At 37.9% G+C, this 12889-nt stretch overlaps 1 protein-coding gene across 1 annotated transcript; it reads right to left on the reverse strand.

The window, feature by feature from the left end:
* Window positions 1-1548: 1548 nt before the first annotated feature.
* Window positions 1549-4533, reverse strand: LOC123692155 (GATA zinc finger domain-containing protein 14-like). The gene has a single exon (XM_045636844.1). It carries the CDS (start codon window positions 4291-4293, stop codon window positions 3208-3210), a length of 1086 nt encoding a protein of 361 aa, XP_045492800.1. The 5' UTR covers window positions 4294-4533; the 3' UTR covers window positions 1549-3207.
* Between the last annotated feature and the right edge of the window lie 8356 nt (window positions 4534-12889).

Below are 12889 nucleotides of genomic sequence, written 5' to 3' on the forward strand. Positions count from 1 at the left end.
CATAATCTTTATTATAAAAAATAGTTCAAACCCCCAATCTTTGGCCAAGGTCGGTCAGCGTCGTCGGTTATTCCAAAAAATAATCTATCTATTTTGTGGTAATATGTACTTAGAAAAGGTTTATTATATCGTTTATAATATTTCATACTCCGTAAATTATTAATTAACAGATCATATTTTTATTTATTTAGTTTGATTATTCTAATGCTGTAATCGCTTTCATGTACGAACGGAAAATAATTTTGTCAACTGGTCGGTATGAACCGGAAGTGGGAAGTAGCGGTTTTGGTCTTGAGGCATTATCTGTATTTGAATAAATCAGTAGTTAATCTTAATATTAATTTTAAACCTACTTAATTAAATATATTATGTATTCATAAATATTTTATGCCTTTATCTACACTAATATTATAAAGAGGAAAACTTTGTTTGTTTGTTTGATTGTAATGAATAGGCTCATAAACTACTGGACCGATTTTAAAAATTCTTTCACCATTCGAAAGCTACATTATTCACGGGTAACATAGGCTAGGTTTTATCCCGGAAATCCCACGGGAACGGGAACTATGCGGGTTTTTCTTTGAAAACGCGGGCGAAGCCGCAGGCGGAAAGCTAGTATAGATTAAACCAGCAGAGATGTAGTTCGGCGCGGGCGGTCCCATTGCTTCTACTTACCCTTTATTATTTTTATAGCCGAATTTCAGATTTCTGGAAATGTTAAGATGCGTATGATATTTCTAAGCTTTCTAAGATATGATATTATGACGGTAGGTAACTAGGTACTTAAATCTACAGTGTCATTTATCTACGTGATTATAAAAATGATGGAGGTCCCACCGTCTCCATGGCTAATATTTACTTAATGCCTAGGAGCAACTCTTGTTTTGTAATATACTAACAACAAATAATGGGTACTAACGAATGAATCCGAAAAAATTACTGATTGAAACATTATTTATTTTTTCCTATTGATGATTTTAATTCGAGCCACTTTTTGAGCTGACTACAGCACACTGGATCGACTATAATTTGGTGTTATTTAAAATGCATATATTATACCTAATATGTTACTATATAGGTTTTTATCAGATGAACGGATTTTAATGATTATTTTTTTTATTGAAAAGCTTCCGGTTGTTCCCAATTGAGATTTTGTCTAGTTTTGACAATTTGAAGGCGGTTTAGCATTTTGTAGAAATAATTGTGCATTATTTTTTGCTTAGTTCTAGTGGCTAGTTAGTATCAAGTAGGTATTAGGTACTTACTCTAATGCAAACTTTAAAAATTTTAGTTTGTGAGTGTGTGTGTTTTGCCTATTTGACGTGGTGTTATATCATGCACATCATAAACTTCTATCAAATAATATCTTATGCAATCTGGTAAAAACCCAGGCGTTCAGCTCGTTATTTATATCCTGTACGCATACCTACCTATCTAAACAAGATGTGTTTTTTTAATAACTTGGCCCGTTTAGGAATAAAACCAATAAAGGTACTAGTTAAAGAAATCTTCTTTTAATAAATACGATATCTAATTAATACCACTAAATGCTTTTGTTTGTTATATTTAATTCACACATAAATAAATTTTGTTAGGTATCAATTTTCACACATTTGTCATTCACTCGTGTATATCCTGTAGGGCACGGATCACCACTGAATACTGATCTGTCTTCGAAAGATATGTCGTCAACATCAGTGATATTATTAGGATGCGAAGGTATCTTAGCTTTCTTTTTTTCGTCAATTCCGTCACTTGCAGTGGTGGGCTTCTTTGTAGATGTTTCATGGGGTACTTTAAATGGATTTTTAACTAAAACGGTATCTTTTGCTTTATCTTGTGTCGTCTCAGTTTGCTTTGATGCCATTGTTTTATTGTTGTTTTCCGTTGTATTGGAGCGATGATTATTCGCGTTATGTTCACGCTGTATTGTATGATCAGCACTGGATATTATCGGCTGCTCAGTATTAGATATATTGCGATTGTAAACGTTCTGGTCAGGATCGTCACGGAGCACTGCACCGCTACCTTGAGACGGTTGTAGGACGTACAATGTTTCTGTCCTTATAACGTGAGTAACAACGATATCCTGGGTATTAATATAGTTCACTAACAGTGACCACAGGAAAATAACTAGATTCAACATGACTGTCGGTTTTCCTGTACACTTCATAAATTAATTATGTGTATAGTTGGCAAGGACGTTCATGGTATGAACTAAGTAATGTCTTCTATAAATAAGCAACAAAATGTGTACATCGAGGGACTGTCAATCGCGTAATAAGTAGTTACGCTAGGTTTACTTGTTTTACACTTTTTGCTCTTAAGGCCACGAGAACTAACGTTCATAATTTACTTCGTGAATTGGTACAATAAAAAAGGAAGTCTTATGAGGTACATAAAACATTGACCTTGTACGTAAACACAATACACATACACATCAGTTTTTTGTTTCGTAAATGTCATACTACTATAAATATTGGGATATTCTAATTAGATTAGTCATCCGAAATATTGAATGAACATTACTTTTATCGACACTGATTTTTAAGGCTTAGAAGGATCAAGTAGTTAGTAGAGTATGGGTATCAACTACTTATTTCTATTATTATCATTGTTATACTGACGAATGTAGTTTATATATTGCGGACATTCCTTGGATATTTTTATTACTCATCTTTTTAGTTCCGACGTAAGATGGAAAAAATACCTTACACGTCATGTTTAATTGAATCAAGTACTTGAGTACGTAATTCTTTTGTTTGTTAATGTTATTACAAATATGTATTATAAAAACTTGCACTCGAGACGATACAATATATTCTTTTGTGGATTATTAGTACCTAGGTAACTAAGTTCTGATATTTAATTTATTTGGTACTTTTTTACAGTGTGTGTATTTTTCCTTTGATTATATTGTAGGTACATAATATTATAAAGCAAAGTAAGATTTTTTTTAGAAATGGCTCCTTGAAATTGACTTTTGAATCTTTTAATTTTTAAAAATTAACAGAGCACATTGTCATGTTTAATGAGACTATCTCAGTGTATATCATTAATACGAATGATCTCTATATTTTACATGATCGAGCTAATTAGTAAAACACATTAAAATCAACTGGTTTTTATAAAAAAAATATATTTATTTGTGTTCAAAATACAAATGCCATTTGAATACTTACATATACATAATATAGAACTTATAGTTTATTCATCTTTAATTCTTATGTCAATATTAAAATCTTCATCTTCGGAATCTGCTTTATTATTTGTATCCCTTTTCGGGTCTGTTATGTTGATTTTATTTCCACCATACGAGTACTCATTAGGATTTAGGGGAACGAAGAAGGGTGCATCGTTGTCAACTGGTTTTTTTGTCGACTCCTCTTTATGCTGATAGTCTGGTTTCGAAATAACCTCCGTCGACGGCCTCTCAGGGTTTTGTGTTGTTTTATCGAATGGGATCGTTAGACCAACTTGTTGCGGGTTGTTGTCGGATGGTTGCGGGTTTCCAGTAATATCGGGTCTGTCATTGTTAAAATTAGGGCGATTATAGTTATTGTTTTGATTGTTAGGATATCCATTATTATTTTGTCCATAGTCATTGCCTTGTTGTTGATTATTTGGGTAGTTATTCTGTCCATTACCTTGTTGTTGATTATTTGGGTAGTTATTCTGTCCATAGCCATTACCTTGCTGTTGATTATTTGGGTAGTTATTCTGTCCATAACCATGTTGTTGACTGTTTGGGCGGTTATTGAAGTTTCCATTTCCTTGATTTTGATAATCATTATCAGGATAGTCATTTCCATAGTTGGGTCTATTCGGTGGTCTGTTTATAAAGTTATTTGGATTATTGTAATTAGGTCTCTGGTTATTTTGTCCAAACTGGTTATTTTGATTATGTGGGGGGCCATGGTGATGATTATTATGTGGGGGCCCATGGTGATGATTATTATGTGGAGGTCCATTGGGGCGTTGAAAGTTATTATCCGGAGGTCTATAGTTGTCATTATTATTATCTTCTTCTTTTATTACCACTACCACCGTATCTCCTGGCCCGTTTGTATTACCCTGGTTATCCGGTCGTCTTTGACCATTTGCGCCAACATGGCCTCCAATGTTAAAATCCAGTCCATGATGTACATTCCCTAATACTGCACCCGCCACATTTTGAATACTAGAATGTATTCTGTCATGCGCACCTGTCAAGATATCACCAAGGAGCCGCAGATGGCAGTTGCAACTCCAAACAGCAATTAAAAAAATAAATATTGTCGATTTAATTTTCATTATGAATATTTTCAAGCACTATTTATGTAAAGACCGACACGTTCTGCGAAGCAAAGTGACTCCCGGTCGACTGACGCGGTCCAAGCAGATTCGTATTTGAACAAACCTGTTCTATTATTCATTATTTTGCTTAAATAAAGTGAAGAGGATAATGCACGTAACCACAATTTCACTATATCGAAAATATAAAAAACAAATAACACCAAGAATATTTGTGAAACAGATTTATATTAAAACATAATATAATTTTACTAGTTAGTTGAATGTCCTTAAAAAGACACGATTTAATTACATTTCAAATATCAATATATTAAATCACCGCGGATGTCTATTTTATATTCACCATAATCTTTGTCGTTGGGGTCATCGCTTCTAACTGGTTCTACAGTTGATGCCGGTGAATAGTGTGGCATTGTAGTCGTGTCAATGTTGCCAAGTCCAGGGTTATTAGAACTTTGCGGACTATTATTTGAAACTTGTCTGTCTTGAGGCGGATTCGTTGACAGACTAGAATATGTATTAGGTAGGGTTTTGCTTAAAATTTGACCCGGGCTGGTATAATGAGGCTGATTCGTTGATAAACCAGAATATGTAGTAGTACTGGATAGGGTTTGGCTTGAAACTTGCTCTAGTCTGTCATATTCGGGACGATTCGTTGACATCCTAGTGTATGTCGCAGTACTAGGTAGGATTTTTCTGGAAACTTGACCTAGGCTGTCATATCGAGGGCGATTCGTTGACCGAACAGAATATGTCGTGAAAATTGGAGGTTGTCTAACTCGTTTTTGCATTGGCACTAGCCTCATGACATTTTTAACAGAAGCTTGCTCATGTCGCATGACCGTAATTTCACTGATACGATTCGAATGAGGTAATAATAAAATGTTTTGGTGTCGCGGTATGGAATCTCTAACAATGTTCGCTGTGTAACTTGATGTTATTGGTATTCTCAATCTTACATTATTTAACTTGTTGTAATTTCTGTTTTCAAGACAATATCTTTGCTGCACGGGCCCACGACGGAAAACAACGATAGTTTCTTTAGATTGCACAGTATTGATAAAAATGATGAAGAAAATAAAAAAGTAAAATATTTTCGCCATTATTTCGCTATGTGACAAAATATAACGAACGTTTACAGATCACTTCACTACATAGTTTTCTTTACACTGGGATAATGGTTCTTTACCATCCACTTATATTTAACAAATATTAACAAAAATTACCTAATTAAGTAATTAGTGAATATATTGTTAGCATAGGTAATTATAAAATAAGGTTAGTTAATATAGGCAAATAACTATTTAATTAGGTACTTCATAAAAAATCGTTTAACTCGAAATAAATTTCATTGATATTTAATTACTTACTTTATTTACTTTTGTATTAATCCCTTTTTGCACAAGCATCAAAGTAAGTGATGATATTACGCATACAATTGGCGGGTTTATAGCTATACCAGGTATTTCTACCAAGCAACGAACTTTGTAGATTTTTTTTTTTTTTTTTTTTTTTTTTTATGTCAGAGCAAGCAAAGGAGCAGGTGGGCCACCTGATGTTAAGTGGTCACCACCGCCCATAAACACTTGTAACACAAGTAGTGTTACAGGTGCTTTGCCGGCCTTTAATGGACAAATACGCTCTTTTCTTGAAGGCCCCAATGTCGTAGTTGTTCGGGAACACCGCAGGTGGCAGATCGTTCCACAGTTTCACCGTACGCGGAAGGAAGTTGCGGGTGAAGCGGACAGTGGTGGAGCGCCAACCATCCAGATGGTGCGGATGGAACTGGTTTTTACGGCGTGAGGTCCGGTGGTGGAACTGTGCGACTGGTAAAAGGTGGAACAATTCCTCAGAGCACTCCCCATAGTAGATTCTGTACAGTATACAGAGAGACGCAACGTCTCTCCGCACTGACAGTGGATCGAGCCTATCGGAAAGCCTACGGTCATCGACAATTCGAGCTGCTCGACGTTGGATGCGGTCAAGAGGAAGGAGTTGATACTGTGGGGCTCCGGCCCAGAGATGAGAACAGTACTCCATATGCGGTCGCACCTGAGCCTTGTACAGCTGAAGTCGGTGGGCCGGCTTGAAGTACTGTCTCGATCTACTGAGCACACCAAGTTTTTTCGAGGCTAATTTAGCCTTCGCTTCCAAATGACTGCGGAATTGAACGTCACTCGAGATTTCAACTCCGAGGATTCCGATTTTCGGCGATATACTAAGGGGAGTACTCTTAAACCGAGGTTCTACGACAAATGGGGTCTTTTTAGCGGTGAACGCGCAAACCTGTGTCTTTACGGGATTGAACTCGACAAGATTAAGTTCGCCCCAATCCGAGACTTCTTGGAGAGAAGACTCGACTTCAGACACAAGTTTGTTTCGACTCTCATTGAGGCTTTCCTTTGAGGTGTTTGCACGGCCGGGATAAAGAGCATCCCCCGTACTGTCGTCTGCATAGCAATGAATGTTACTGATTTGTAACAAATCATTGATATGCAGAAGAAACAGTGTAGGAGATAGCACGCAGCCTTGTGGGACACCAGCGTTCACATGAAGAGGCTTAGAGCAAGAACCGTCGATAACGACCTTAATGCTCCTCTCTTCCAGGAAGCTGGCAACCCAATCGCATAACCTCGCAGGAAGTCCGAAAGATGGTAATTTCGCTAGAAGTGCCTTGTGCCAGACCCGATCGAAGGCTTTCGCTACATCCAAACTTACAGCCAATGCCTCCCCTTTACTCTCAACCGCCTCCGCCCATCTGTGAGTGAGGTACACCAAAAGATCACCAGTCGAGCGACCACTACGGAAACCGTATTGCCGGTCGCTTAACAACTGGTTCTCCTCCAGATACCTCATGAGCTGGCTGTTAATAATGGATTCCATTATTTTGGAGAGTAAGGAAGTGATGGCGATCGGTCTGTAGTTAGACGGATTTGAGCGATCGCCTTTTTTAGGGATTGGGTGGACAAGAGCAGTCTTCCACGAATTCGGAACAATGCCTTTGGCGTAAGAGAGCCGAAAAAGACGCGTTACAACCGGTGCCAACTCAGGAGCACATGTCCTAAGCACAATAGGGGAGACTCCATCCGGCCCTGTCGACTTATGGATGTCAAGGGAAAAGAGAGCGTTTCGAACGGCACGTTGTGTGAAACGTATATCCGCCATTGAATGGTTGCACCGCGGGATGGTCGGCGGTGTCTTTCCCCTGTCATCAAGCGTCGAGTTCCTAGCAAAGAGAGCGCCCAAGAGTTCGGCTTTCTCTTTAGCGGAATGGGCCAGAGAGTCTTCGTCCTTGTGCAAAGGTGGAAAGGATGAACGACAGAAGTTACCTTGGATGGCCTTGGCGAGGGACCAAAACGCCCTTGTTCCCGAAGGAAGTCGCGTTAGTCTATCGCCAAGTGCACCAATATAACTAGATTTAGCCCTAGCGATTTCTCTTTTGTAGGATCTGGAGGCAAAGTTGTACTTCTTCCTGATGAGACCAACGCTTGGATCGCGACACGCCGTTGCTGCAACCCAGGCTTGAAAAAGTTCCTGTTTCTGGCGAGACGCCATGTTACAGGAACGTCCAAACCAAGGCTTGGATTTGCCACCGACGGGCACAACAGAGTATGGCACAAATAGTTCCATACCCTGCAGTACCACGTCAGTGATAGACTCAGCACAAGCGTTGGGATCCTCCGAGGAGAAGCAAACAGGCCCCCATGGGTAGGAAGCGAAAAAACCACGCATTCCGTCCCAGTCTGCCGACTTGTAGTGCCACACACGGCGTCGAGCTGCAGGTGTCTGCTGTTTCGAACCCGTAAGTGGCACCATACTCCGTATCAGGCAATGGTCTGATGACCCCAGTGGGGCCACGACGGAGACCTGATAGTTCTCGGGATGTGTGGTCAGCAGAAGATCCAGAAGAGAGGGAGTATGGCCCTCCACATCCGGTATTCGCGTAGGCGATGAGACCAGCTGTGTTAGGCCATAGGCTAGAGCGAAATCGTGCACAGTTCGTCCCGCGTGGTCAGTTGTACGCGACCCAAGCCATTCAACGTGGTGGGCATTGAAATCGCCTAAAACCACAAGCTCCGCAGAAGGGAACTGTACAAGCAAAGTGTCGATCATCTCTTGGATGTGCTCAAATAAACGGTCGGTACCAGTATTCCCGCTGTGGGATCTGTACAGGCAAGCATAGACGCGAGGGTGGTCGCCGCAGTCAATATGCAGCCAGATAATGGACAGATCCTCACCTTCAAGGGTGCCAAGACGTCGACAACAGATATCTTCCCTAACGTATGCGCATACCCCGGCACGCGGTGCAAAAGTATGCTCCAGCTTAAAGCCAGGGTATGTGAGATAAGATACGTCGGCCGGAGTTGATATCTGAGTCTCAGTCAGGAAGAGCAAGGCCGGCTTAGCCGTCTCAAGATGGTAGTGGACGGCGTTTAAATTAGTGTGCAGCCCCCGGATGTTACAAAAGTCCACCGTGAGAGTGGAGGGGGGTGATTTTCTTCGCTTGCTCTGCGAACCCCTTGGCACATGACCGAGCGGAATTATGCCCGCCCCAGAATACGACGGGCTGCCGCAGCGCAGGCGCTGCGGGAGGGATTCTCCTGCACCGTAGGTGCCGGTACCCTCCTGGGGTATTCTGCCTGATAATACCGCGTTCATATTTGGGGGTTGTTTTTAGGTCTCCGGACCCCTCACTCACCGTACGAAACACGGTAGCATACTGTTAATATGCCACCATTTCACGCCGGTTTTCTGTGAGGGTGTGGTAACTTCCCCGGTGCGAGCTTGACCCATTTCGTGCCGAAGCAATGCTCGACTCCCACTTAATAGTAGATATCTCATATCACCTGTTACGATGTCCAATTATAACAAATGTGTATAGATATAGAACATCTAAAATCTCGGTAAACTTGTACAAGCATACACCACCTAATTACCTACTTTTAGTAGTGTACTGTGTAGTGTGGTGTAGTGTGTAGTGTACTTTTAGTAGTAGACCTACAAATGTACACCGTTATATTGTGTTTGGTTGATAGCAATGCTTTGTAACCAAATGTTTTAGTCAATAGAAAATTGGAAATCTTTCTTATGCCCCACTGCACCATGATCCGTCACGCTACTTAGACGGGACTGCACGTGCGCGAAATGCAAAATTTTCCGCGGAAATAGTTACATACATATCCTCACATAAAAACAAGCTTTGTTACATCTGTTATGAAAACTTCCTACCTAGTAATATTATAAATGCGAAAGTTTGCGTGTTTGTTACTCTTTCACGCAAATACTACTGAACCGATTATAATGAAATATAGCACACATATAAAGGGTAACTTGGATTAACACAGGATAGGTTTTATCCCGGAAATCCCACGGGAACGGAAACTATGCGGGTTTTCCTTTGAAAACGCGGGCGAAGCCGCGGGGTTAAATCTAGTATAATTAGTATAAAATATAAATGTATGTAGTTTTACTAGATCTCTATGAGTTATTACTATTGAAATTCAATGGATAAAATATAGGGAAAATATTATGAAATATGCAATCGTAAAGAACGATAATTATTTACCTACGTTTTTAATTAATGACTCAAGCGCAGTAGTTAATTTACGTCGTAAAATGTTATTGTATGTAGAATCTTCTGCGATGATCTCATGTTCAAGATCATTACTTAATTGGCATTATAATTATTAGATTCGTATTCAATCGCTTTGTACAAACCAAAAAAGACGATGAGTGAAAAAAAAAAGAAATTAAGTTAATGTTTGTTTCTTTTACAAGTAGCACCCGTTTTAGGCTAAGTTCAAAAGAACTTGTATATTATGTATATAATATGTTACAATTTTTACAGTCAAAACCCTAAACCAGTCAATAACCTTATTGAATAATTTAAAGAGTCTGCTCTTTAAATTAATCATTGTCCATATAGGTTTTGACTAAGGTACCCAGTCAAAACTGTTTTTATAAAAACACAACTGCCACCTTCAAAAATATTTTGGGGCACGTATTCGGTTAATGACTGAGGGTGTGGGTTAATAACCTTATTAACTGATTTTATCCGATAAAATCAGTCAATAAGGGAGAAAGACTTAGGAAGGTTCTTTCGATGTGTGAAATACAGATTTTTATAAAAGCGAGCAAACGAACTGGTGGGTCGCCCGGCAACGAGCGATCACCACCGCACATTAGCCTTCACAAGAATCGAAACTAAGAACAATTATTACAGTAAAAAGGTCATATTTTTCCATATTGTATAATGCTTATATGTGTAAATAATAAATAATACATTTTACTTACTCGGTGTATTACTTTCTAAAGGCAGAATAATAGATATTTTTTTACAACAAACCTTACGACGCAAAAAGATATTATGATGCGTTTTTCGAATACATGAATAATCGTTAAGGACTTTTTTTTCCGCTCTGAATAAATCAAGCAATAATGCTGATTCTTAGAATAGCCTTCAAATAGTCATTTACCTTTTAATTCATGTTAAATATAAATTTGTAAAATAAAACTCGACTATAAATGTAAAAAATACACAATTATTTACCCGAATAAGGTTAAAACCTTTTTACCTTTTGGGGAAATCCTGAATACTGAGTATATTTTTTTGTGCACTATATGGAATTCACTCATACCAGAAGAATCTTATAAGAATATAATATGTAGAAATAAAAACAAGTATTTAGTTAAAAATTATATTAAACAACAAATAGAACCAATATATTATATCTTGTGACAATTATTTTTTAATAAGTACAGATACCCGTAAAACTAAAATTATAAATATATTTGGCTGAAACATATTGCCTTTGCATTTATTACAATATTCAGTAAAACAACAAAGTTACAATGCAAAATAGTGTTGTACGACTTGACTATACAAATTCACAATAAATAAAAATGACTAACACAGTAAGAACAGATCTTTAACGAGATTATAAACATTTTAAATGACATACAAATAATAATAATTAATTAATTATAACCGATTACGTTTCTTAATTTAATGTAAGGCACATTAGCTTTGGTAACAATAACAGTGTGATGGTTCCGTGGACTTTTTATACAGATGTTCGAATTAGCATACGTGTTAGGATTATAAAAAAGTAAATGTTAGAGGTCACAAATAATGGGGCTTTTGAATAAATTTACACAATCAATTTGTATTTTTTAATCTTTGGTTTAGCATGTGAATGTCCGAATTTTAAAAACTAAATTCAGTGGAATTGAGTTTTAGGTTAAAGACGATTCAAAATCGCGTCATAGTAATTAGTATGTTAATTTAAAGATAAAATATGAATATATTGAAGTGTTATGAAAATGAAATAAAAACTATAATCTCGAAAAAATAGTTATTTTTAAAAGCATATTTTATTATTCGTAGCTACTAACGAATACCTGTATAAAACATAATACATTGACTATCACCAAAGTCTTATCAAATACAATCTAGACTTAAGTACACAATTAAACGGTATTGATAACAATATAGCACCTTTGTATATATTCAATGTCATATAGATGTAATCACATTCAAATAAATAAGATAATATGGTATGATTAACATTAATTGGCTTCAACATAATTTATTGTACGTGTTAGGGCGGCCGTACACGGACCGCTCGAGCAGTTAACGGCTGAGCGACGTACACGGACGGCTCGAGCGGTCGGCGTCAACTGCTCGAGCCGTCGGTTGTTGACCGCTCGAGCCGTCGCTACCAACGGCTCGAGCGGTTGATTTTTTTGACTAGTCAAGTCATTGATTTTCAGGAGGATAGGGAGCCGTCGACGGCTCTAGCGCAGTCAACGGCTCGAGCAGTCAGTGTATGCCTCACGACCGCTCGCGAGCCGTCAACGGCACGGTGGAATTTCGTCATGCAGTTGACGGCTTGAAGCGGTCGCGACGGCTCGAGCGGTCATGTGTACGGCGGTGAATGAATGTCTATAGTTCACCGCGCGGTTGCGGCTTCAAGCGGTCGGTCTCAACTGCTTGAAGCGGTCCGTGTACGGCCGCCCTTACACATATTATTATGTATGTTATATTATTAAAATTTTGGAAAAAAACTTGTATACTCATCTGAATAAACAAGTTTTTTTCCAAAATTTAAATTTTATTCTTTCTCTACGTTTTGTTGTTTATTTTCGTGGTCATGTTTTTGATTCACCGCTCATTTATTTTTAATTAAAATAGACCTGTTATTTATTCGTTTTAGGGCCGATTTTTCAATTCTTGGGTAATAAAATAAGTTATCCGTCCAATAAAGTTTTACACGAACATTTTAAAATGTCACTTGTAAACTGTCAAATACGGACAATTAGAATTGTGATTAGAATACATTTTTGAAATGGTAGTTTAATATTATGTTATTCGATGAATAAGTTTTAACCAAGGATTGAAAAATCAGCCCTTAATAAAAAGTTATGCCTTTGCATTTACATTTATATGACATTTTCAGTGTAACATCTCATGCTTATATATTAAAATATAAATTCGTTCACAGTTACTACTTACTCTTTAGTTCACTACACCACAAACAACTTTATATCTATGACATTATAACATTCATTGAACACAAGGTATGAATTAATGATA

The sequence above is a fragment of the Colias croceus genome, chromosome 5, assembly GCF_905220415.1.
Source record: "Colias croceus chromosome 5, ilColCroc2.1".
Taxonomy (NCBI): Eukaryota; Metazoa; Arthropoda; class Insecta; order Lepidoptera; family Pieridae; genus Colias; species Colias croceus.